The following is a 27,699-nucleotide window of genomic DNA, read 5'->3' on the forward strand; positions in this document are numbered from 1 at the left end:
CACATCATGGGCTGGGTTAACTGCCATTAGGAATTGAAATCCATTAGGGCTCTCCATGCCATAGTGGAATTCTATTCCCACAACTGACTGTCCAGGATCAGCTCTAATGCCTCTGCTATATTACAGATACAGCTAACAAATTCCATCCAAAGGTCTCCACAAAGGGTTCAGAAATTGTCCACAATCTTTCCAGAATCTTGAAACTTGCATGTTAAGGACAGGCCTAAAACATGGCTCATCTGGAAACTGAATTAGGGGGATGGCGAGGAAAAGCAAACACACTGTTCTGAGACATATGTTTAGGATGGGAAATGTCAGTTTTTTCCATTCTCCTAGCATATTCACTTTGCTTTTTTTACAAGCATGTTTTGAGTAGGCATGGTCTTGGGAATGCCTCCGTGCACACAAGAAATACCCTCCAGCTAAGCAGAGATATTGGTGTGGTAACTTTCAGCTAACAGGAACCACTTTGTTGTATCCTCCTGTGACTTTAGGGAGTTATTGAGCAAATTGTGTCTTAAAGCTCGTGTGATAACTTCTAAAGACCTTGGACTGAGTTAAGGAAATGTCATCATTGAATCCCTTCCATGGAAACTAATCATCTGATTCATGCTTTGCAGGGTGAGCCTGGTGTGGGTTTCCTTTCCACTAGCTGAAGCTGCCAAGCTAGCTTATTTTAAAAGAACCCTATGTAATTGCAGAGGGGAGAGGGAGAGTGACTCATTATAAAAATGGAACAAAATAGTAAGCCTGTTATGCTCCATTGCTGTAGAAAATCTTTTCTAAGAAATGCATAGGTTCCATATAAAGCCCCAGAAAAACCAGTCTTTTAATTCACAGAATGTTTTTCACAGAATGTTCTATCCCAGTTGCTGTAAAAACCCCTCAAAGTGCAAGCCATAGGTGACATCGTTCTGGATGCTTTGCTTCAGGATTTGTTGGCCTTAGTTAATAAAAAAGTATCCAGCACATTTAAGGTAGTTTTTATATATATGTACATTTATTAAAACATGTTTTGCAGTTAAAGCTAAGGAAGTATTAAATTTAGTTGTTAATGTAGTGTGAATTGTACTCATTGTTTCTGGTCATCTGTCTTTCAAGTTTTTCAAATTCATAGATCACCTTCTCTCCCACTTCATTTTTATGCATAGATTAGAAAAAGAAAATAAGCTCTTTCTTTTTCAACTCCCAATTGATATCTCACCTGTGAACAAGCTAGTCATTGAACTGAACTAGTTGAATAAACTGGAATAAAGGAATATCATCTCTGCACCTGCAGAAGAGGCTACTGTTGGTCATACTTCAAAAAGCTTTGGTTCCAAGCGGTTAGCCAGTTACTTCTACTAGTTCAGTGGTTTGAATTTCTTTAAATCTTTGGCAGTAAACCTATAAACCTGGCCAGGCGCCTTCGCACCATAACGGATCTTGTGATCATTGGGCGGTTCACTCAAGGTCTGCTGTGCCAAAAATAAAAAACAAAAGGGTTAAACATTTTTAAATAAACAAGTTGTTACCTTTTTATTTAAAATTTTTACTAAAAATTTGCCTTATTATGGTTTTCTGTCATGTTAGATCATGATTCCTACAGAGGACAGCTTCCTTATTTACCAGATCAGTAGTCGGGGTCACCAGTGTTAAGTGTTTGGCTGCGTGTGTGTGTTCTCCCTGTGTGCTGTCCCAGCTCTGCGCAGACAGCCAGCACAGCAGATCTCGAGTGAGCCACCCAATGACCACAAGATCCTTTAAGGTGCAAAGGCACCCAGCCAGGTTTATTGTCGTCAAAGCACAGTAATAGTACCTGGTAGACTATGAGGATACTAACGCATGTATGCCTGTGACAATGGATGCAGCTCAGTGAATGGTGGGACCTTTTTATTCCTCCCTCAGCTGGACAAAGATACTCCCTCTGAGATACGTCTTTATACCCTGATATAAACAAGTTAGTAGTGCCTCTGACAGAGTTACTGCCACCTGATGTGGCTAGTTATAACCCATTACCTTGTACATGTTGGTTTGATCAAAACATCTCTATTACGTATGGTCATCCTGACTTTAACCCCTTTTAAAAGAGAATGTGTTCCTGTTACCTTTAGGGACTGTTTGTATACCATTCTTGGTATGGGGTGTTCTGGTACCACCCTTTGGAAATGTGTTTTTGTGCGTAGCACTTCTTAGGAATGTGTGTGTTTGCAATATCAGCCCTGTTCTTGCCAGATTCGGTAAGCAGGGCCTGCCTGATACCAGGCCTCTAATACAAGGGCTTCTGTCTCTGACGGTCTTGCTACTACAGGGATGAGTGTCCTTGAAACTGGCTGTGCAAGGAGATGATTGCTTTCAAGAGCCCATATAGCATATTAATGGAGCTTACTGCTTTAGGAATCTGTCCACTGCACTGTGATCATTCCATCAGTTCTCTTCCTGCATATCAGGAAAGTACTCAATCTACATGGGTAGTCCTGGATGTCAGGAAGGAGTGGAAAGCCTCTGGTACTTTTATAGTTAAAAATACATATTCTGTTGGCTCAGCATGGCAGGGGTATAGCTCTGGCCATCACTTTAACAGAATATTTGTGTAGACATTGATTGGCATTCCCAAAGAGGAACTTTCTCGGAGAAAGCAAAAGATTTAGAAAGGAGCCAGAGGATACTACTTGCGCTCTTTTGCTTCCCCTGTCTTGAGTCTACAAGACACACAAAGAACTATTAAGCACTGCTGCATGAAACTATTGGTCTCCCCTCCTCCTTTACCCTGTGATTTACTATGGGAAACAGACAATCACATGTGTTCTTGGGTACCAGATATCCCAGGAGAATTGTCCTGTTCCTCTGGATTCAGTAGGCTTCCAAGCATTTTCCTTAGTTTTTCAGCCACTTTCTACATTAGAAATGTATCCACTTGTGTTCTAACAATGATTTGATTGGTTTATCTGGCCTAGATACCTGATTCCCCACTTCACATCTGGTTCTGTTTCTCCCTCTTCCAAGTCCACGTAGTCCTTTGCCCCACCGTGCAGCATGTATCCTTAGGGTTGTGAGGTTTTAAGAGGAAGGTGAATTGGTCAAAACTGATGCCATACACAGCAGTCTTAACAAACAAGTGTACCACTTTTCAAAGTTCTTGCTGATTGGGGACATCGAGATAATCGGTCACTCAGTTTCTAGCATCTGTATTATATAATAGACAAACATTTCTGTTATATTTCTCAAGCCCCGTTTGTTTGTTTGTTTTCTAGCTATGGCAGCCATTCGGAAAAAGCTGGTTATAGTGGGTGATGGTGCCTGTGGAAAGACCTGTCTGCTGATTGTATTTAGCAAAGACCAGTTCCCTGAAGTTTATGTTCCCACAGTGTTTGAAAATTATGTAGCAGATATTGAAGTGGATGGAAAGCAGGTAGGTACACATTTCTGCAACAGTTAAACATCACCTGTGTATGTGAAACCTCTAGAGAGATGTATGTCCTTATAGGACCTAAAACGTGTTTGCAACACGTTTGGGGAGAAAGATGTCTTATGAGTGGTGATGTGCCTATAGCTGGCTTTTCTTTAAATGTCAGCAAAATCCCACCAGCTGTCTTTGAGTTGAGAAGGTTATAAAAAATGCAGTTGTCCAGGGTATGATCTTGTTGCAGTAACTTATTTTTCTGGCAGTGGTGGGTGGAATAATGCAAGGATGTCGTCTTGTGAAGAGAAGAGAGTGGGTGGCAGCATTTCTGGATAGGTTAGCTGGTTCACTATTTTAGCAGTTCCACTGGTCATAATTTTGCAAACATTATGGTTCCTCTTCATGGGCCTCTATATATATTTCCACTTGTGGGAGTTACCTTTTGGGGTAAGTTTGCAAAACAATGTCTGGGGTTTAGCATGCGAGTGCCTTCTGGCAGCACTGACATCAGCCACCCTAGTCTCCATCAAACAGAATGCATCCTCTAGCTGCCTCTGCTCCTTCTCCATCACCACCAGTAGTGAGAGGGGCCCTCTCTGGTGTCCAAGTTGACTAAGACAACTTTGATAAATAGCTAATAAGGATAGTCTAATTAAGAAGCTCAGAAAATAATTTTAAGTATGCCTCCCGAGCTTTTACCTCTGGGCCCTAAGGCTCTCCCAAGCAAGGGCAAACGTGCCTGGCCCTGATCCCAAAATGGGGTTTCAAAAGGTGTGCCTCTTTCCAGACCACAATCTGATATGCATGTACATTGCCATCTGTGTCTGGGCAACACATCTCAGTGTGTGATAAGTGGCACTTTCACTTCTGGAACCAACAGGGGTAGATCTCAGGCCCACCTGGCTGCCTAAAGCCTTCAACCAAAGCAACATAGGGCCCTGTTCTGGCACTTAGACCAGACAGAACCAGATTCAGTGCCGAGGTCTTTACCTGTGTCACCCAAGAACACTATTTCCTCAGCTCCAGAACCACCCACCATAAAGGTCTTGACACAGGATCCCTCTAGCCCCAGTGGCTGCAGTCAAAGCCATCAAGCCTCAGCTGGCACCAACACAGGAGGCTTCCTCCTGCACACCAAGCATTCAGTAATCTAAGCTGGTTATGCTGCCAGCGGCACCAACTACACGGAACCCCTTCTCCAGCTCAGGCAGATTTCTGCTCCAGGCTCATGCACAGACCATCTCTGCATTGGAAAAGGAGTGCCACCAGTGCAAAAGGACAGAGAAAACACGTTATCGAGGAGGGAGGACATAGAAAGAACAAATAGCACCTTCTGTTCTAACACAGGTCCCCAGTGAGAGAGCGTGTGCAAAAGAACAGCCCCCAGCATCAGCCAGAACAGCAAGGCCATCTTCCAGCGCCAGATACATTCATGCCTGTGCCCTGAAGAATATTGCTACTGAGGATTCCTTGAATGCTGTCAATACTTGCTAGTCAGAGATCTGGCCCACCAGTTAGAATCCTAGCCTCTCCAATGCATTATTCCTCATCCAGCCCAAAATCTTCAGCTAGCCCCTGGCTGGGTTTATTCCACTCTAAGGTTGACATGGAGCACCTTTGAATTGGAGAGTCCCTTTTGGCAACCTCGCACTGGGACTCGTGACCATTCACTTCCCCACAGGCATGGGGTCCTGAGAAGACTTTATACAAGGCTTGCTTCAGTTAATAATGTGGCCCTCTATGCAGGATTCAGTGAAGACCTTGTTGAATGAAGCAATATTTCAACTTTCCAGGTCACTATAGTATACAACTCCAGAAGGGTTTCCATTGATTCCAGCAACAATGGCCATCACCAGCACTAATGCTATCAGCACCAGGTCCTTGGCATCTATCTGACTACCACTCCCTGATGCTCAAGATCATAAGATGGGCCAGTTGATTGGGATGGCGATGATCCACAGGAACCAGATAAGTCCCCTATTGGGAATATTACAGATGCCACTTCCCTAGACAATCGGATTGGAACAGCCACGTGCCCACTGACAAATACAAACAGTTCCTGAAACTTTTAGGTATGATGGTTTGTATGCTTCAGTTATAGCCTGGGATCACAGCACCAGAAACATTCCTTATTTGACATTTTACAAAGAGATAACTGCCTGACTTCCCAATAGTGGTCTGTTGAACACAGTCAAGGATATGGCTTTCATCTGTCTCCTCTGCCACCTGTTGTAAAGAAAGTAGATAGGATGTACCCCATCCCCTCCAAAGGTCACCAGTTTCTGCAGCAGCACTTGCTTGCCAACTCCCTGGTAGTGTCTGCTGCTCAGGAAAGATGTTGAGGGGCTAGAGCTGCTCATTCAGTCCACATGAGTACAAAAGGATCCTTTTGGATGAAGGTCCTATTCGTTGGGAATCTCTGGGCCTCAGAGTGGTGAATTACCAACCCATAATGGTGGGGTACAGCTACACCATATGGTATACAATGAACCCCATTTTGGACTCTCCCCAAAGAACAAAAAGAAGCAGACAGAATCCTGGTCAAGTGAGGGCTGGATGTTGGCTCTGCATTCTTTGGGGGCAGCATATTATGCTACAGATACAGGTGCCAGGAAAATGGAGATTTCTGTGAGTGTGAGTGAGTGCATGTGTCCTAGCTTAGATATTCAGGGCTAATGCTGTAGTCTAAGTAAAATTGAGGATCTGCCCTTCAAGAAAAGCTGCATATTTTTAGTGACAAATGGATTAGATACTAGGGAAGATCAAGACAACCATAGCCATAGCTCATTCACTAGGTGTCTTCCAAAGAAGGTTCTCATGCCATGCTTTCTGTGACTAGAGACCGATCCCAGCTTATCCTCAAGATATGTAGCACCAAAGACGATACCAGCCACCTTCCAAACCAAATACTGAGAAATTCCAGTAACACAGTACCAGGATTTCTCATCATACCCCTTTGCAGCATGTAGCATCTGCCTCAAAACAGTGGATCTGAGGGTAGTTTCAAGAGACAAATACCACTCTAACAGCATCTCTTCAGATCTCTGTACCCATCTCCTCTCTTTGGAATTTGTCTCCTCCTCCTGTAGTGGTTGCTACTCCCTTACTTTTGGTCATTGGGTATTGGACACCAATCTGCAATCTTGGCAGTCTATCCAGTTCTGCACTTCATCCCTTCACCATTGTCTCCTTCCTTCCTCTTTTGGGACCAGTCTCATGAGGGAATCTTCTTATATGAACTGGTATCCCTCCTTGCAAAGGGAGAATAAAATCCCACTTGAATATCGAGGGAATGGATACTATTCTTATTGCATGATATCCAAGAAGGCAGGTAATCTTAAATCCATCCTAGTATGAAGGAACCTGAACAAGTACACTCGCACCTTCAAGTTCAGGATACCCATCTTGAGAGAGAGCGCATCTCATCCCTATCCCATGGAGACTGGTACATAACCCTTGATTTAAAGGAGACATGATACGTGATTCTAGATACTTTCACGTTTCATCAGGAAGAGCCACATCAAATACCTGAGGGGTTCTACATGGGAATTAACTATCCAGTTCAAAATTTTCTCTTTCGGCCTGTCTATAAGCCCCTGGTTATTCGTGTCTAGCAGTGCTGGCCGCCTATCTCAGATGAAGGGGTGTTTATGTATACCAGCACCTGAATGATTGACTAGTAAATGCAAAACCACAGCAAGAACTGGCATTTTGAATATACATGCAACTTGCTCTCTTCTCTAGTACCCCAAATAATCCATGAGAAATTCACAGTCCAACCCATCCATCTTATTGGGGCATTCCTGGATTCAATCCAGGCCAGAGCTTTCCTCTGAGGACAGGTTCCTCAAGATCCAGCAAGCCCTGATCACACTCAGTGCCCAGCCAAATCAGTTGACACAGTTCATTTGAGCCTTTTAAGCCCTATGGCCTCTTTAGCATACGTGACCCCTCAAGCTCACTTTCATATGAGACCCCTGCAATATTGGGTCATAGAACACCACATTCTAAACGTGCAGTTTACAGAGGAAACTTCAGAGGGGTAGCCGTGTTAGTTTGTATCAGTAAAAACGAGGAGTCCTTGTGGCACCTTAGAGACTAACACATTTATTTGAGCATAAGCTTTTGTGGGATATAACCCATTTCATCTGATTGCTTCTGATGAAGTGGGTTATATCCCACAAAAGCTTATGCCCAAATAAATGTGTTAGTCTCTAAGGTGCCACAAGGACTCCTCATTGTTTTTAGAGGAAACTTGTGATCACTTCTGAAGTCCTGCAATAGCTTTCCTGGTTGGGGCCAGGAAAAAAAATCTTTGTAGGGTGTACAGTCCATCACTTCTGCTCTCACATCCACATTCACCACTGACCCCTCCGCCTCATCCCCGATGGAAGTCTTGGTTGTGCCCAAAGTTCATGACTTGTGGTATGCCTGAGAATCCAAATGCCACACCAGTGTTTTCAGGCCAGTGTGATGGGCCCTTAGGGAAACTGATATTGGTTAATAATGGACAACAGCACAACCAGGTTCTCCATCATTAAGTAGAGCAAAGAAACTAGATGTGGTGTACAAAGCACCAGATCCATCTGGTTGGTTGAGGAAGAAAATGTGCAAGCAGACTTGTTGAGCAGCAAGATGCCGAATCTATATGAATGATCTCTAAAAATGTCAGTGGTCAGAAAATTTTATCAAATGGGGCCACCCAAAAATTATACCGTTTCACATCAAGGCAAAATACCACGCATCAATTCTGCTGCACCAGAGCAGGAAGAGGCAATACCTCTCTCAGATAAATTTCTTCTGAAGTGGGACCTGTCTCTCCCCTGCACCTGTGATCCCGGGGTCATTAGAATCACAGTGACTGTCTGCTTTTGATTTTTCCTAACCTGTGACCATCCCAATGCTGGTACACCAATTCCTGGACCTCTCTAGGTAGCCACCCTAACCTGCTTGTCTCTGTCTCTAAACCACTTGTCTCAGTGTAGAATACTGCACCCAAATCCCGAGATGCTACATCTCACAGCATGGAGGACAGCCTGGTTAACTAGGGTGGATCACACCTGTTCTTAAATTGCAATCCATCATTCTCATGTCTAGAAAGAGCTCCACTCTCAAATACTACAAACAAAAATGAAAAGATTTTGCATCTAGACCAATGACAAGATTATGCCTCCATCCCAAGTTGGGGTTTTTGCAGATCTGGGTTACTTATTGCATCTTGTAACCCAAGGTCTGGCCTGTTGGGTGCATTTCTTAAGGTTCATGTGGCAGCCATTTCTGCTATTAGCACCATGTCAGAGGCAGACCAATTTTTCCCTCCACCCCAGTCTCCAGATTTCTAAAGGCTTGACTAATGCTTTTCCCCCAACCAAGGAGTGTCCTTCCTCTTGGGATTTAAATCGTGTACTAATTCCTCCTCTTTTCTCCTCCCCCCCCTCCCCTCCCCCATTTTTGAACTTCCTAGATCAGCTTCTTTAAAACATCTTATTTCTAAATACAGCTTTCCTTATTGCCTTCACCTCTGCAAGGAGGGTAAGTGTACTCCAGGCACAGTGACTACACCACCTTACACCATGGCTCAAAGATGGTTATAAGGCCCCATCACGCCTAAGGCGATGGCCAGTTACCGGTAGATCAGCGCTGTTGTGATCAATGCACTGGCATCGATTTAGTAGGTCTGGCAAAGACCCGTTACATCGATGGCAGAGCGATATCCTGTCAACTCTGGTACTCCAGTTCCCCGAGAAGAGTAAGGCAAGTAGATGGGGTTGTCAACTTTCTAATCGCACAAAACCGAATACCCTTGCCCCACCCCCTGCTCACTACATTTCCCCTCCCTCAGTGGCTTGCTGTCCCCTACCCTCACTCACTTTCACTGGGCTGGGGTTGGGGAGTGGGAGGGGGTGAAGGCTCTAACTGGAGGATGCTGGCTCCGGGGTGGGACTGGCGATGAGGGGTTCAGGGTGTGGGAGGGGGCTCTGCTGGGGTAGAGGATTGAGGTGTGTGTGTGGGGGGGGCCTCCATGTGGGGGTGCAGGCTCTGGGGGGGGCCTGGGGACAAGGGGTTTGGGGTGCAGCAGGGGCTCTGGGTTTGGCGGGCTCAGTGTTGGGGTTCAGGCTTACCTCAGGCAGCTTACCCAGCAGGGCTAAGGTAAGCTCCCTGCCTGTCCTGGCACCACACTGCACCCCAAAGTGGCCAGCAGATCCCGCTCCTAGGCGATGGGGCTAGGAGGCTCTGTGTGCTGCCTCCCCCCACACAGGTGCCACCCCCCACCTTCTGCCCGCAGGCACCCCCCTACCCCCCGCAGCTCCCATTGTCCACGTTTTCTGGCCAGTGGGAGTGTGGAGCAGGTGCTTGGGGCAGGCGCAGCACACAGAGCCCCATGGCCCCCCTACCTAGAACCTGGACCTGCTGGCTGCTTCCAGGGCACAGCATGGTGCCAGGACAGGTAGGGACTAGCCTGCCTTAGACCTGCAACACTGGCGACCAGACTTTTAATGGCCCGATCGGCAGTGCTGACCGGAGCTGTCAGGGTCCCTTTTTTCAACCAGATGTTTCGGTCGAAAACTGCGTGCCTGGCAACCCTAAAATTAGGTGGGCGGCGTCTCCCATTGACACAGCACTGGGTAGACACCGCGGTGAGTCAGCCTAAGTTGTGTCAACTTCAGTTACATTTATTCATGTAACTGAAGTAGTATAACTTAGGTCAACTTACTGTGGTAGTGTAGATAAGGCCTAAGCTGGTGTCTGACTTGCACCTCAATCAATACATTTCCCTTGCTGTCTTCTTCCTAAAATGCCATTCCCATCCCACGGAAACACACTTGCACACTGTGTTAAAAGAACTCCTTGGGTTTACCTCAACAGTACAAAATCTATTAAGACAAACTCTGTTTATAGTTCATGAGGGAGACTCCCCTTGGCATCTACCTCTAGACAGATTGTCCCAGTGAATTAAGAGATGCATAGAATTGTTAAATCATAACTAAAGTACCTGTATCTACAGTCTTAAGAAATTCTGCTGGAGCCACTGCTACAGCTATCGCTTCTTTCAGGCACATTCTTGTTGGAGAGAAAGAGGAGCAGCATGGAGTTCAGTGCATACTTTAACCAGGCATTTTTCTTTTGAAATTAAACTGCAATGCGAAATTGGGTAGGACAGTGCTACAGTCCACGTTTATTAGAGCGCTCCTCGCCTGCCTTCTTCCTAAGGGAATGTGACGCTCTGTACCTCGGGGGAACACCTAGCACCCTCATGTTCATCCTTGTGAAATGATTGTGTAGTATCCAATGCAAAGTCTGTCATGTCTGGTATCTTCGGAAGGCTCATGATGCACTGAGCATTGTTGTTACATGAAATTATAACCTATAACTACACACAGTAATGTTATGAGGCTGAAAATGTATCCTCATGGCTTAAAATAAGCCTAGGCAAAAACTCTCCAAGAGCAGAGAGGCAGTTCACACCTCATCAGGGCAGGTATGGGACAAGCCCAGCCTCACAGGAACAAAGGATGCTGGCCTATGAAGTAACAAAAGGATCTGTTGAACTCTCGAGTGAGTTATCTCCCTCCTTTCGCCAGTTTGGGATTGCGATGAAGTAATGCTCACCTGACTCTGAAGGGGGGCGCAAAGCCAAGAGGGAAGAAAGAATATGATAAAAGGGAGAGACGTTTGCCATGCTCTTCCTCTCTCTTCCACCTACATCTACAGACACCACACCAAGTGACTGAAACACTGATCAAAGGGGAGAGCCTGGCTGATGAGCAACCAGCCAGCCTGTGGTGAGAAGCATCTAAGTTTGTAAGGGCATTGAGAGTGTTAAGATCGGCTTAGAATGCATTTTGCTTTTATTTCATTTGACCAAATCTGACTTGTTATGCTTTGACTTATAATCACTTAAAATTTATATTTGCAGTTAATAAATGTTCGTTTTTTTACCTGAAGCAGTGCGTTTGGTTTGAAGCATGTCAGAAACTCCCCTTGGGATAACAAGCCTGGATGAATTTCTTTGTTAAATTGACAAACTCATATAAGCTTGCAGCATCCAGCGGGCATAACTGGACACTGCAAGATGGAGGTTCCTAGGGTTGTGTCTGGGACTGGAGATATTGGCTAGTGTCATTCGGTTGCACAATCCAGGGAGCAGCTTACGTGTCAGAGGCTGTTCGTGAACAGCCCAGGAGTGGAGGTTCTCACAGCAGAGCAAAGTAAGGCTGGCTCACAGAGGCAGGGTTTGGAGCGACCTAGCAGATTACCGGTCCAGATAATACCAGAGGGGAACGTCACAGGGAACACTACTCACTAGTGTCCCACAGGTGGGAATGCACAGATGCCCTCAAAGGAGAGAAGGAGCTGAGGTAGCAAAAAGGGATGCACTGTTATATAGACTAGAGCGGCTCCTTCAGCACCACACAAAGGCACTCATGCACCCACCCCCCCAGCAGACGCTGCTTTAGAAGAGGGTTCCGGGTGTTGTCCACCAGGAGCCTGCTCCCACAAATGTGAATGCACAAAGGGGACACACAGAACAAGTTACTGGTAAGTAACTTCTCATTTTGAACCCAGTTCTGCCCTCTGTTACATTAGTGCAAACTTCCTGGAAATCTATGGCAGATGCACCCTATAATTGAGAGTAGCATTTGAGCTGTTTTCATAAGTTAAACAATTGACAGTTGCTTGGCATTCAAGCATATTGATGTTTGGAGTCCAGTTGCTGCCTGTCTCACTTAATCAGAGCTGCTTGAAAAGTTTCTCAATGGTTTTTTTTGTATGTTTTGGGTTCATCCATTTAGTATTTGCCATTTTTACAAATTTATTATTGTAGGTACTTAGTATAGCTTGTAGTTTTCTAGTTTTTTTTTTTTCCTCCAAAAAAATTCTGTGGTGTAGTTCTCCTAGTTCTGCCCCAAATTGAGATCTTAAAAGATGACCTCATTTATTCATCCCTTAGGAATAATGGGTGTTGCACACAAGAAAGAGCAGCAAATTACAGGTTTAAGTTTCTACTATCGTGGTGGAAGTTCAGTAAAACTACACGGAAATGAGTGGCCCTGTGACATTTTTCTCTCTTAGTTGGGGTGTGGGGTGAATTTTTTAATCTGACCAAGTTTCTGAATAGCAAGTGCATGTATATTCCTGTTTTACTGAAAATGTGACCTCTTAGATCGTTTACAGAGTAGTTTCCCAGCCTCAGAGAACTATTTTTAGGCTATTATATCCCTTCAGTTGATCCATCTTGCTTTTCTTTCTGGTAGCTCCCACTCTTCAGAAGTGTAGGGATGACCACTGATTATAATGGAAAATCTTGTCGATGTGTTAAATTGATTTTTGGACGCAGGGAATAGACAACACCTCATTTTCCATTTGTGAAAGTGGAGTACACTCTGTTCCCTCCTGTTGAGTCATGTTCACTGAAATCCACTCTCTAGTTTGCTTGGACTACTCACACTTGAATCAGATTTCCCCTTCATGATTTTAGCTAACTGCCTTAATTCTTTTCCGTAGGTTGAGTTGGCCCTGTGGGATACTGCAGGACAAGAAGATTATGATCGACTTAGGCCTCTGTCATATCCAGACACCGATGTTATACTTATGTGTTTTTCAATTGATAGTCCTGATAGTTTAGGTAAGTGAGACTTGAATCCAAACCATGTTTCCTGTATCCCTAGGAGACTGTGTTGTGGAGCCTTTAATTCATTTATCCATGGTTTAATATTGAGTGGCAATTCTGGTTTCTACTAACCACACTTTTATATACATTGCAATGGTAGCGTCAATATTTTGTGTAATGAATCTTTGTTCTTCGAGTAGTATCCCTGTGGGTGCTCCACTTCTGGTGCATGTGCACCCCATTTGCCTTTGATCAGAGACTTTCAGTAGCAGTGCCCATTCAACCAATGCATGCGCCCTACACCTCCTTGTGCTTCCTGCTGAGGATATATAGGGTTGTGCAGGCAAACTGCCCTCAATGCCTTCTCAATCGCCTCCAACTGAGACGGAACATCTAGCATGCCTACTTTATTGTTTGGTTAAGTTTGCCATTTTTATTTCTAGTTTAGCCTTTTATTGAAGTTTAGCTTATTTAGTATCAGAGGGGTAGCCATGTTTTTGTAAGGTGACTCCCTTCTGTTCATGTGTCAGTATTTTTATGCCTGTATCTGTAATTTTCACTCCATGCATCTGAAGAAGTGGGGTTTTTTACCCACGAAAGCTTATGCCCAAATAAATCTATTAGTCTTTAAGGTGTCACCAGACTCCTCGTAGTTTAATTAGTGTAGTTTTCCATTTCTATTTCATTTATTTTTGAGGGTCTTTATTTCCCTCACACACCCCCTAGGAGTCCTTTTCCTCCATTGTGGGGGTACGCCAGGATAACCAAACGCTGCCTCACTTGCTGGGACGCTATTCCCGTTAAAAATTGACATTCCAAGTGCAGTCACTGCTCAGAGGAAATGTGCATCCCTGAGAATTGCAATTTTTGTGCAACCTTTAAGAGCAAGGGTAGAAAAAACAGGAGATAAAACTTGAACTCCTCATAGAATCATAGAATATTAGGGTTGGAAGGGACCTCAGGAGGTCATCTAGTCCAACCCCCTGCTCAAAGCAGGACCGATCCCCAATTAAATCATCCCAGCTAGGGCTTTGTCAAGCCTGACCTTAAAAACTTCTAGGGAAGGAGATTCCACCATCTCCCTAGGTAACGCATTCCAGTGTTTCACCACCCTCCTAGTGAAAAAGTTTTTCCTAATATCCAACCTAAATCTCCCCCACTGCAGCTTGAGACCATTACTCCTTGTTCTGTCACCTGCTACCACTGAGAACAGTCTAGAGCCATCCTCTTTGGAACCCCCTTTCAGGTAGTTGAAAGCAGCTATCAAATCCCCCCTCATTCTTCTCTTCTGCAGACTAAACAATCCCAGTTCCCTCAGCCTCTCCTCATAAGTCATGTGTTCCAGACCCCTAATCATTTTTGTTGCCCTTCACTGGACTCTCTTCAATTTATCCACATCCTTCTTGTAGTGTGGGGCCCAAAACTGGACACAGTACTCCAGATGAGGCCTCACCAATGTCGAATAGAGGGGGAAGATCACGTCCCTCGATCTGCTGGCAATGCCCCTTCTTATACATCCCAAAATGCCATTGGCCTTCTTGGCAATAACGGCACACTGTTGACTCATATCCAACTTCTCGTTCACTGTAACCCCTAGGTCCTTTTCTGCAGAACTGCTGCTGAGCCATTCGGTCCCTAGTCTGTAGCGGTGCATGGGATTCTTCTGTCCTAAGTGCGGGACTCTGCACTTGTCCTTGTTGAACCTCATCAGATTTCTTTTGGCCCAATCCTCCAATTTGTCTAGGTCCCTCTGTATCCTATCCCTACCCTCCAGCTTATCTACCACTCCTCCCAGTTTAGTGTCCTCTGCAAACTTGCTGAGGGTGCAATCCACGCCATCCTCCAGGTCATTTATGAAGATATTGAACAAAACCGACCCCGGGGCACTCCACTTGATACCGGCTGCCAACTAGACATGGAGCCATTGATCACTACCCGTTGAGCCCGACAATCTAGCCAGCTTTCTATCCACCTTTATAGTCCATTCATCCAGCCCATACTTCTTTAACTTGCTGGCAAGAATACTGTGGGAGACAGTGTCAAAAGCTTTGCTAAAGTCAAGGAACAACATGTCCACTGCTTTCCCTTCATCCACAGAGCCAGTTATCTCGTCATAGAAGGCAATTAGATTAGTCAGGCTTGACTTGCCCTTTTGAATCCACGCTGACTGTTCCTGATCACTTCCTCTCCTCTAGGTGCTTCAGAATTGATTCCTTGAGGACCTGCTCCATGATTTTTCCAGGGACTGAGGTGAGGCTGACTGGCCTGTAGTTCCCAGGATCCTCCTCCTTCCCTTTTTTAAAGATGGGCACTACATTAGCCTTTTTCCAGTCATCTGGGACCTCCCCTGATCGCCATGAGTTTTCAAAGATAATGGCCAATGGCTCTGCAATCACATCCGCCAACTCCTTTAGCACTCTCGGATGCAACACGTCCGGCCCCATGGACTTGTGCACGTCCAGCTTTTCTGAATAGTCCCGCACCACTTCTTTCTCCACAGAGGGCTGGTTACCTTCTCCCCATGCTGTGCTGCCCAGTGCAGGAGTCTGGGAGCTGACCTTGTTCGTGAAGACGGAGGCAAAAGAAGCATCAAGTACATTAGTTTTTTTCACATCCTCTGTCACTAGGTTGCCTCCCTCAATCAGGGGCTCATGCTTTCCTTGACTTTCTTGTTGCTAACATACCTGAAGAAACCCTTCTTGTTACTCTTAACATCTCTTGCTAGCTGCAACTCCAGGTGTGATTTGGCCTTCCTGATTTCACTCCTGCATCCCCGAGCAATATTTTTATACTCTTCCCTGGTCATTTGTCCAATCTTCCACTTCTTGTAAGCTTCTTTTTTGTATTTAAGAGCAGCAAGGATTTCACTGTTAAGCCAAGATGATTGCCTGCCATATTTACTGTTCTTTCTACACATCGGGATGGTTTGTCCCTGTAACCTCAATAAGGGTTCTTTAAACTACAGCCAGATCTCCTGGACTCCTTTCCCCCTCATGTTATTCTCCCAGGGGATCTTGCCCATCAGTTCCCTCAGGGAGTCAAAGTCTGCTTTTCTGAAGTCCAGGGTCTGTATTCTGCTGCTTTCCTTTCTTCCTTGTGTTAAGATCCTGAACTCGACCATTTCATGGTCACTGCCTCCCAGGTTCCCATCCACTTTTGCTTCCCCTACTAATTCTTCCTGGTTTGTGAGTAGCAGGTCAAGAAGAGCTTGGTTCCTCCAGCACTTGCACCAGGAAATTGTCCCCTACATTTTCCAAAAACTTCCTGGATTGCCTGTGTACCGCTGTATTGCTCTCCCAGCAGATATCAGGGTGATTGAAGTCTCCCATGAGAACCAGGGCCTGCGATCTAGTAACTTCTGCGAGTTGCCGGAAGAAAGCCTCATCCACCTCATCTCCCTGGTCTGGTGGTCTATAGTAGACTCCCACCACGACATCACCCTTGTTGCTCACACTTCTAAACTTAATCCAGAGACACTCAGGTTTTTCTGCAGTTTCATACTTGAGCTCTGAGCAGTCATACTGCTCTCTTACATACAATGCAACTCCCCCACCTTTTCTGCCCTTCCTATCCTTCCTGAACAGCTTATATCCATCCATGACAGTACTCCAGTCATGTGAGTTATCCCACCAAGTCTCTGTTATTCCAATCACATCATAATTCCTTGACTGTGTCAGGACTTCCAGTTCTCCCTACTTGTTTCCCAGGCTTCGTGCATTTGTATATAGGCACTTGAGATAACCTGCTGATCGCTCCTCTTTCTCAGTATGAGGCAGGAGCCCTCCCCTCTTGCGCTCTCCTGCTCGTGCCTCCTCCCGGTATCCCACTTCCCCACTTACCTCAGGGCTTAGGTCTCCTTCCCCCGGTGAACCTAGTTTAAAGCCCTCCTCACTAGGTTAGCCAGCCTGCTTGCGAAGATGCTCTTCCCTCTCTTCGTTAGGTGGAGCCCGTCTCTGCCTAGCACTCCTTCTTGGAACACCATCCCATGGTCAAAGAATCCAAAGCCTTCTCTCCAACACCACCTGCGTAGCCATTCGTTGACTTCCACGATTCGACGGTCTCTACCCAGGCCTTTTCCTTCCACGGGGAGGATGGACGAGAACACCATTTGCACCTCAAACTCCTTTATCCTTCTTCCCAGAGCCACGTAGTCCAAGTGATCCGCTCAAGGTCATTCTTGGCAGTATCATTGGTGCTCACGTGAAGAAGCAGGAAGGGTTAGCGATCTGAGGGCTTGATGAGTCTCGGCAGTCTCTCAGTCACATCACGAATCTTAGCTCCTGGCAAGCAGCAGACTTCTCGGTTTTCCCGTCGGGGCGGCAGATAGATGACTCAGTCCCCCTGAGGAGAGAGTCCCCGACCACCACCACCCGCCTCCTTCTCTTGGGAGCGGTGGTTGTGGAACCCCCAACCTTAGGACAGTGCATCCCATGCCTTCCAATCGACAGAGTCTCCTTCTGCTCCCTTCCCTCAGGCGTATCATCTGGTCCACTCTCCACATTAGTACCTGTGGAGAGAACATGAAAATGGTTACTTACTTGTATCTGCCCTGCTGGTACATGGACGTTCCCCTTTTTTCTTCTGGAGGTCACATGATGCCAAATTTCTTCACCATCCTTCTGTCCCCGATGTGCAGCCTGCTCTGAATCTTCAGAACCTTGTGCCCGTAGAAGCCTATCCTGACATCAGTCCAGGAAATCTTCAGTTTCTCTTATGCAACGTAGGGTCAATACCTGTTGCTCCAGACCTTGAACCTTCTCTTCCAGTATGGAGACCAGCTTGCACTTTGTACAGACAATGTCGCATCTGTCCTGTGGAAGAAAGACAAACATAGCACATCCAGTGCATGATGGAGTGCTGTCTTCTTCCTGCCCTGGATCCAGGTCAGTGCAACCCCTATACATCAGCCTGCAAGTGAGTATAGTGCTTTGTCTACTCAGCACCACTTTCACCCAGATCTGCAAAAAAAAATGTCAGAAGGTACTGGGAAAGCCTATAAGACAAGGAGTTCCAGTTCTCCCACAACAAGCTTGTCTCAAAAAGATCTCAGTCTCGGCAGATTTCACCCATTTCTGAACCCTCAAGTCCTGGGCTGGGTACTGCTGAGGCTTCAGGCTCTTCTAGTACCAATAGTGCTTCCAAGGCCCTGAGTTCATTTAGGAAGCCCCGGTTCCAAATGGGCTTTGGAACGTAAACTGACTCCGCTACCATCCATAGCTCTCTTGTGGGCAGTTTTCTCTGCTTCCACCCTGGATTTTTCTGCCTCCATCTCCAAGCACCTTAAGGCCATCTGTCTATCATGCTCTTTTTGTTTCTCTTCAGCTTCGAATCTGGCCAGCTCTAGTTTATTAGCTGCTTCACTGCTGGTCATTTTCCTGCTTTCTTGTGCTTAACTCTAGCTATACCCGAGAGTTAGGGAAAAACAAACAAACAAAGAAACAAACTTGTGAATTTCCCTGCAGGAGGTTAACTACCCTGCCTTTAGGTAGAGAAAACTCCAGCTCAAAAAAGAAAAATTCCTTTGTAAAAAAAAAAAAAAAAACCAAAAAACGAACACCTCTGTCTCCAGGCAAATAGACAGAAAATCCTCTAGCTGCTCTCAGCTTAAAAAAATAAAAACCTCTTCAGGTCTGTGTTTTTGGTTCAAAATGATCCCACCGCTCTGCCACCATGTCAGGATTCTTTCCCTACTCTGAACTCTAGGGTACAGATGTGGGGACCCGCATGAAAGACCCCCTAAGCTTATTCGTACCAGCTTAAGTTAAAAACTTCCCCAAGGTACAAACTTTGCCTTGTCCTTGAACAGTATGCTGCTACCACCAAGTGTCTTAAACAAAGAACAGGGAAAGAGACCACTTGGAGACGTCTTTCTGCAAAATATCCCCCCCAAGCCCTACACCCCCCCTTTCCTGGGTAGGCTTGAGAATAATATCCTAACCAATTGGTTACAAAATCATCAAAAACCTAAACCCCTAGATCTTGGAACAATGGAAAAATGAGTCAGGTTCTTAAAAGAAGGATTTTATTGGGGAAAAAAAAGAGAGGTAAAAATCATCTCTGTAAAATCAGAATGGAAAATACTTTACAGGGTATTCAGAATCAAATCATAGAGTATCCCCCTCTGGGCAAAACCTTAAAGTTACAGAAAACAGGAATAAACCTCCCTCTTAACACAGGGAAAATTCACATAAAACAAAAGATAAACTAATGGGCCTGTCCTGGCTTTCCTATACTGGTTGCAATATTGGAGACTTGGATTAGGATGGGTTGGAGAAGATGGATTTCTGTCTGGCCTCTCTCAGTCCGAAGAGAGAACAAACACTTAAAGAGCGCAAACAAAAGCCTTTTCCCCCCAAGATTTGAAAGTATCTTGTTCCCTTATTGGCCCTTTGGGTCAGGTGCCAGCCAGGTTAGCTGAGCTTCTTAACCCTTTACAGGTAACAGGATGTTGCCTCTGGCCAGGAGGGATTTTATAGCACTGTATACAGAAAGGTGGTTACCCTACCCTACCAACTCAACTTGCCCCAATTCCCCTGACACTATTGCAAGGCGTATTCACATATGGCAAATGATGTGACTGAACAAGTGATTGCCAAAATCAAGCAAAGTCCTTTTTTGTCATTCAGCTTGACAAAACGATGGATGTGTCTGGTGCTGTTCAGATACTGACCTATACAAAATTTGAGAATGATGGAAAAACTCCAAGAGGAATTGCTGTTCTACTAGCCATTACCATAGAATGCTACCGGAGAACAGCTCTTTGCACTTTTGGATGCTTTTGTCTCTGATTCTGGCTTGGAATAACCATGCTGTGTAGGAATTTGCCAGGACGGTGCTTGTGCAGAGACTGGAAATACACGACTCAGGGCTCAGAAGTGGGACGGAGCTGCTGGTGGTGGTGCTGCTGTGTCTGAACAAGCAGCCTTCAGACTAGTAAATGCTGATCTACTTAAAGGGGCAGCATGTGTCTGTCTCACTCTCACACTCTGTCTCTCTCTCACCCACCTCCCAATACGTACTTGTATTATTGTTATTGTTACTTCTTGGTATTTCCTGCAATGCACATATATTCTCTTAAAGTGCTGTTTTTTGACTGGTCTGTGCATTTCATATTTTTTATTTCTCTCTTACACGTAAATGTAATTCTTTTGAGTAGTGAGTTCTAAAAATGCCTAACCTGTCCTGGTTGGAGTAATTATCCCTATGGTAACTTTTTAAAAATATATATTATAGCTAGGTTTTTAGTTTCTACTGGTTGCGCACATCTGCATATTACCTCAATATTGGTGCACAAAGCAAAATTCATTCTGCACATGGATGGAAAAAAAATTAGAGGGAACGTTTGAGGCACTCTCCCTTCTGTCTGTGGAGCTGCCCATTAGTTCATAGAATCATAGAATATCAGGGTTGGAAGGGACCCCAGAAGGTCATCTAGTCCAACCCCCTGCTCAAAGCAGGACCAATTCCCAGTTAAATCATCCCAGCCAGGGCTTTGTCAAGCCTGACCTTAAAAACCTCTAAGGAAGGAGATTCTACCACCTCCCTAGGTAACGCATTCCAGTGTTTCACCACTCTCTTAGTGAAAAAGTTTTTCCTAATATCCAATCTAAACCTCCCCCACTGCAACTTGAGACCATTACTCCTCGTTCTGTCATCTGCTACCATTGAGAACAGCCTAGAGCCATCCTCTTTGGAACCCCCTTTCAGGTAGTTTAAAGGAGCTATCAAATCCCCCCTCATTCTTCTCTTCTGCAGGCTAAACAATCCCAGCTCCCTCAGCCTCTCCTCATAACTCATGTGTTCCAGTCCCCTAATCATTTTTGTTGCCCTTCGCTGGACTCTCTCCAATTTATCCACATCCTTCTTGAAGTGTGGGGCCCAAAACTGGACACAGTACTCCAGATGAGGCCTCACCAATGTCGAATAGAGGGGAACGATCACGTCCCTCGATCTGCTGGCAATGCCCCTACTTATACATCCCAAAATGCCATTGGCCTTCTTGGCAACAAGGGCACACTGCTGACTCAGATCCAGCTTCTCGTCCACTGTCACCCCTAGGTCCTTTTCTGCAGAACTGCTGCCTAGCCATTCGGTCCCTAGTCTGTAGCTGTGCATTGGGTTCTTCCGTCCTAAGTGCAGGACCCTGCACTTATCCTTATTGAACCTCATCAGATTTCTTTTGGCCCAATCCTCCAATTTGTCTAGGTCCTTCTGTATCCTATCCCTCCCCTCCAGCATATCTACCACTCCTCCCAGTTTAGTTGCACTGAGCTAAAACAGCAAGCTTGATGGGACAGTCTTGAAAGATACTACTTTCATCTGTCTGTCTCATTGAATATACCAGGTTTGTGTAGGGTAAGAGCTTTGCTCCTAACACTGTAGCCTGCTATTTGGCCTTTCTGTGTGCCAGGGGTTTTCCCCCAAATGCCTGGCTGTTAAGCTATGTTTGAGTTTTGTTGAGGTGGATGTGATGCCATCTCTACTTCCCGTGCTCTAATGCACAGGTTTCCTAGCCTTCACTCACGGTGCAGTTGAACAAGTTTATGAAAGGATTGCTCTACCCGCTATTGGGGTTGCTTATGGGGAATAGCATTTCCTTGATAGTTGTGGCAAAGGAGACTAAATTCTCCTTGAGCATGTATGGGTTGTGCTCTGGAGACCATGGTGGGACAGGTTTGTTTGAGCTACACTTGAGGTTTGGTGTAGGAATTTCCTCTGCTGTGGTGTTGAAGTCTTCTTCTCTCAAAGCTTCTCTCAAAGTCAACAATTCAAACATTTGTCAGACCATTCCCTCTGTGTGGCTGCACACAGCAATCATGAAATATCTGTTTCATTTGGACCGTCTCAACGCTGAGACAGACAGATTACCAGTCTTACCTTCATGTGCACCAAAAGTCTAAAACTTGTGGGTAGGTTTGGTCTCAGAGAAATGATTATTTAAGACCTGTGGACATGCAGAGTATAGATCCTGACTTTCTGGATATGAATGGGGCTTGGAGAAATGGACATGCTAGTGACCAGAAAGATGGAAATCAGAGACAATTTCAAACAGGAATTTGGGAAGATCACAGACAGGCCCTGGCTTCAGAATGTTTGTGTATTTGGTGGTAGTTGCAACAGGAGGGAGGAAATGTGATGTTTAGTGGTTTATATCTCACCAGAAGCTGAATGAAATGTCATGGGATAAAGTAGCATAGTTCCAGTCAGAAAGCAGAGATGATCTTAAAAAGAAAACCACCCCAAACACTTTTTTCTTTAGCCTTGTATGTGGATTACGAGACGCTTCTGCTTTTTTCTCCCCCTCCCTCCAGAAAACATCCCAGAGAAGTGGACCCCAGAGGTGAAACATTTCTGCCCCAATGTGCCTATCATACTGGTAGGAAACAAGAAGGACTTAAGAAATGATGAGCACACACGACGGGAGCTGGCCAAAATGAAGCAGGCAAGTTTCTTTCTGCCCTTCTTACAATAAAACATGACAGTTTTTTTGTAATATGGCTAACAAGCACATTAACTCAGTGTCTGCACTGATTGGCAGCTTTCCCTGGACACCATCCCCACAGCACCACAGTCTGGAACAAAGCCACTTGTCTCTTCATCCTTCTCTAGTGTAGTTTGGCTCCACTAGGTAGAGGAAGAAGTGTTAGATTCCTTTAACGCATTCCGTCTCCTCCACCCCTCTTCTCTGTGCTCCTGTTTTCTTGCTAAGCTGATCTAGAGCCGGTCACCCTGGGTGTGTTTTGACTCAGCCCTGCAATGAAGTATCAGGAACAAGGTGATGATCTGTGGGAAATAGCTAAGTGGAGCTTGTATTGAAATTGGAAAATGTTCAGAGCAATATAGATCTTGGAGAATAGGCTGGAAATGACAGTTATTCAGGACAAAAAATTGAAAGCCTCTTTTAGATGAAAAATAAACACAATATCTGTTACTTAAGTGTTATGGTTGCATAGTTTAAATCAGAACTAAGTTGTTAAATACAGACGTTGAAGGGCCAAACAATGCTCAGTTGCAGTTGGATATTTTCTTTAGTAGCCTCTTATGAAGGATTTTGTCAGAGGCACCAAATAATGCTTTCCTAACCTTGGGGCTTCCCAGCAGAAAAGGTCACTCTCAAAGAAATGAAGAATTTCTCTCTCATCAGTTAGACTATTGGTAGATGAAGGCCCCAAATTGGAGGAGTAGTTCTAGAAGAGTTGGGAGGTCAGTGATAAGGCAAAATCAACACAAAGCACATGCGCAACAAAATAGATGCTTAGATTACCATGTAAGATACCATTTATCCAGTACTCAGAGTACACTCTCCCACAAAGAAACCATTGCACTGGACATGGTTTTAAATATTAACAACTCAAACAGCCTTGCTTTGGTTTGTTCATGAGTAAAGACAAAATGTGGTTCATTTTGAAACAATCCCCAACAGTAGCATACCAGGTCTAGTAAAAGTAGTCATCCTTCAGCATGAGAATACCCTGCCCAAATAGGCAAACTTGACTGTCCTGGCATAATGTTTCTTTTAAACAAAAAGTGACAAGGCAATTTTTGTAGCTGTTAATAATGCTATGGGGGTTGGTACTGCTATGGTAATGACTTGTAAAATTGCTTTTACTTCCCAAGTATCATTGTCACTGGTTCCATGACTTTTAAATTGCCAATGGCAACAGTTTGTTTGGCAACATATATTCTTCTGAAGCGTTTGCAACACAAATATTGAAGCTTTTATACTATGGCATGAGAATTGGACGCTGAATAAATGGACTATAAATAATTGACACTGACCCAAACTGGGCTATCATTTTCATTGTCCAAAACGTAAATAAATGAAGTGATGAGGTAAATGAGATTTTAAAAATTCTTCAGTAATGTGAGGTGTTGATATGTTACAACCTGTGGGAAGGAAAAAATTTTTTTAACATTATTCTTAATTAAACTGGGTTTTAATCCAGAAAATAAGCTAGCATTTTAGATTCGAGATGGGATCTAAACAGAGTATGTATTTTGCACTTCTGGCAAACCTGGAAGGTGATGAAAGGAATGATCTATTCAGGTACATTGTTGGACCCTATTAATTTGCTTTTGCTATTGTATTGCACAGGAGCCGGTCAAACCTGAAGAAGGCAGAGACATGGCAAACCGCATTGGTGCATTCGGGTACATGGAGTGCTCTGCAAAGACCAAAGACGGCGTGAGGGAGGTTTTTGAAATGGCCACTAGAGCTGCTTTGCAAGCCCGGCGTGGCAAGAAAAAATCTGGCTGCCTTCTCTTGTAAAGCATGGCCAAGGGAAGACTGCTCAGACAGCACCCTGCACTTGATTAATTTTGAAGTGCTGTTTATTAATCTTAGTGTATGATTACTGGCCTTTTTCATTTATCTATAATAATTTACTTAAGAGATTTAAAAATCATCTTGCTACCAATATTTAGAAGCCAACTATGATTTTTATAACAGTCTGCATCAAATTCATCTGTGCACACAAGTAACATCAGCATTCCTTTAATAAATGTCTGCACATGCAGTATGTGCCAGGCGCTAATTGAAGACAATTCTCCAACTTGCTTCTTTCTAGAAAGAGGGAAAAGCTGGTAACACTGAGAATTGGGCTGTAACTACTTTATAACTAGTGTCCCATTCAAATGGGTACAAGAGCTACATGGCTGTATGTGGAGTCCAGAATAACGCCAGTGCTTTCACATTTTAGGGAGATTTCATTTTTCATGGCTGCGTAGGGTGTAAAACCATAGTTTGAAACTGTGACCACCCTGAAATAAGAGTCCCATCAAAAAAGTGACAGTCCTGTAGTTTCATGTTGGTTACCTTTTAGTTACCATGTAATTAGTGCCACTTAAATGTATGGTACCAAAAATAAATCTATATGCCCCAGCCGCAATGTAGTATTTTTTGTATAATTGGATTTCCTAATACTCTTAAACTTGTAATCCCTGCATAAGGTGTTCTGGGTTTGTTTGTTTTTAAGAAAGTTTATTTGAAAATAAAGTCCCGTTGAAAGCAGCTGATTCATCTCCCACCTCCCTGTTTGTTTGTAAGTGTCTGACCCATTTGTATGGTATAATTTCTAATATCTGCACCCAGGAAGAGGATTTTTTCTGTGATCTTCCGGCACCTGCCTTAGGAGCCAGGGAAAGGCAGCCTGTTCACACTCAAGGCAACTGAACATTTCAGAAGCTTTAAGTTAACCTGCTGGACTCAGCTCAAGGCTATAAAAATGCCAGTTCTCTATGTATTGCTTGGTTACCACCTGGTGGCCAAACTCCCATCTGTGAACTTCTTGCTGATCTGCAGCCAGCTAAACTCTTCTGTATTATTTCCTTTTTCCAACTACTAATAGAATAAAGGCAGTTTTCTAAGCTCCCGGTATCCTGGTATTTGTGTTCCTCTTTGCACAGTATTTGTTATGCAGGTGCCCTGAGGCCCTGCATTTTACAGGCTCAGACAAAAATCTCATTTTGATAGAACTATGTTAGAAATTCACCCGGCACGTCCAGGCACTTGAATACTTTTAGCAGCAATGGATTCCATGCTGGTGCCTGCAGCAAATTCAGAGAGTGGCAGAACCCAACCATTGAATTCCAGCATCTTTTCCCTGCTCTCCAGTGCCCAAAAATGAACTCTTTCCCCTTGAGGAATCTCTTGTGAAAGACCCTTCAAACTAGACCATCAGCTCCCAGACACTTGGCTGCTGCAACAGTTGAAGTTGACTTGCTGAGCCATGTTTCCCTGGTTGGTAATGGTATGTGTGAGCTGTGTGCCCTGTGCCACAAAGGAGAGTGGATACAGAACTTGTGCCATGCTCTTTGTATTCCTATATGGACATGAGAGAGGTGGTATGTTAAAACTGAACTCTAACCCAGTGTTAACAGGCATTTTAAACCTTTAAAGTGTAAAAATCTCATTGAAAGAGCAAAACCCAAAGCAGAATGCAAACTTTAAACAATGCTAACAGCACTCGTGGTGGTTTTATGAAAAATATATTGATAATGAGAATCAAAAATAACCAATTTTTTGTGTGGATTGTCTCATTTTTTCATTGTACCCCTCTTGCAACAAACCTAAAACACGTCTGGGCCTGGCCTTTGGCCATATTGCTGCTCCTCATGTGAGGATGCCTAGATATCAGTTATACTGTGAGAGTATTTGTTGATGGAGCATTGTATAACTTTTCTCTGATGGAAAACAGGCACCAAGTTAAACCTGCCGAACTCTAATTTGAGACAGACCGACTCTAACTCCTTCACCATCCATCCCTGTAGCCTAAGGAAAAGTTTCCTAAGCCAGGATAGAGGAGAGCAGGAGTTCAAATCTAATCTTTTAGTGCTGTTTAAATTCCCATGCAATTTAGTAAAGCAATAACCCCCCATGTAGAAGACAGGGAAGACAGCCTGACAGCAATTCTGGGTAAAATAATGGAAGAATTAATTTGTCTTTATTTTTAACCTCTAATTCTTTGTTGATAATGCCGGTCAGCTTGGTTTCATGGAAGATAAGGCTTGTCAAAGAAATCTTTTGTTCTTTTTGATAGAATTACAGATCTGATTGATAAGGGCAACTGCGATGATACAAAAAGAAAAGGAGTACTTGTGGCACCTTAGAGACTAACCAATTTATTTGAGCATGAGCTTTCGTGAGCTACAGCTCACTTCATCAGATGCGATGATACAATATACTTGGGTTTCTCCAAGGCATTTGACTTGGTACCACATAACACTTTGATTTAAAAAACTTGTATTTTTGGAATTAACAAGGCATTAAAAACTGGCTCTCAGCTCTCAAAATGACAGGTTTCAGCTCTCAAAATGTAGTTAGTAATGGGGGGTATCAATAAGTGGAGCTTTTTCTAGCAGAATTCTGTAGGGATTAGTTCAATACTATTTAATTTTTATTAAAGATCTAGATGCTGATTGTGACTGAATGCACCCATGTATTCACACCCTACAGACCACTTTGTACAAAATGCTCTTTGTACAAAATATGCCTTGTGAGGTATCATTTGAAAACTAATAACTCGCTGATCAATAATGTGGTGAAATGTGTATAACAACATAAAGCTATGAACATATGCTGAAATTATGACTGAAATGTGTTTACGAGACAAGTCTGGGAAGGAGGTAAACCTGTTCCTCAAGGACTAGCTGTTGCCTCAAGCCAGGTGTCATCAAAGTTGATTGGTAATCACTAGTCAAGTGGCTGTTCTTCATCAATGGCAGGAGTAGGAACAGCTCAATCTGCATTTTAGCAAACACCAACAGGGAATCTCCTTCATCATGAGGCTCCACATCTCTGCCATCACAGTGGAAAGGAACTTAAATAGGGTGACCCTCAGGAAAATGCATTTCGAAGCGTGGCTGGACTATAAAAGTGAGGAGCAAAAATGCCCTAGGTATTTTCTTTCTCTCCTTATTGCTCTCCCCTTCTCTCTCTTTCATCTAAGAAAACACAGGAACCAGCCTTTGGATTTTGGAAGGGGTTTTGATGTGAGAATTTTGTCTGCCCTGTTGCTGGGAATATGTGGTGAGGATTTTAACCTTGAACCAAGTCTAGTTACATTTTAGCTGCTAGAATGTGTTTTAGCTTTATTTCATTTGTAACCATTTCTGACTTGCAAAAAGAAAAGGAGTACTAGTGGCACCTTAGAGACTAACCAATTTATGCAATTCATCAGATGCATCCGATGAAGTGAGCTGTAGC

General features: G+C 44.2%; 1 protein-coding gene across 2 annotated transcripts in view; it reads left to right on the forward strand.

Moving 5' to 3' along the window:
• Positions 1-25,361, forward strand: part of RHOA (ras homolog family member A) — a 64,352-nt gene extending 38,991 nt beyond the window's left edge. For both annotated transcript variants that reach the window (XM_084634647.1, XM_084634648.1), the window contains exons 2-5: positions 3,234-3,391; positions 12,890-13,010; positions 22,307-22,437; positions 24,091-25,361. In XM_084634647.1, coding sequence (XP_084490773.1) covers positions 3,236-3,391; positions 12,890-13,010; positions 22,307-22,437; positions 24,091-24,264 — 582 coding nt within the window. In that variant the 5' untranslated portion in view covers positions 3,234-3,235 and the 3' untranslated portion in view covers positions 24,265-25,361. The remainder of the gene's footprint in view (positions 1-3,233; positions 3,392-12,889; positions 13,011-22,306; positions 22,438-24,090) is intronic.
• Positions 25,362-27,699: the final 2,338 nt, after the last annotated feature.

The sequence above is a fragment of the Lepidochelys olivacea genome, assembly GCF_965140295.1.
Source record: "Lepidochelys olivacea isolate rLepOli2 genome assembly, chromosome: 7".
In the NCBI taxonomy this organism is placed as follows: domain Eukaryota; kingdom Metazoa; phylum Chordata; order Testudines; family Cheloniidae; genus Lepidochelys; species Lepidochelys olivacea.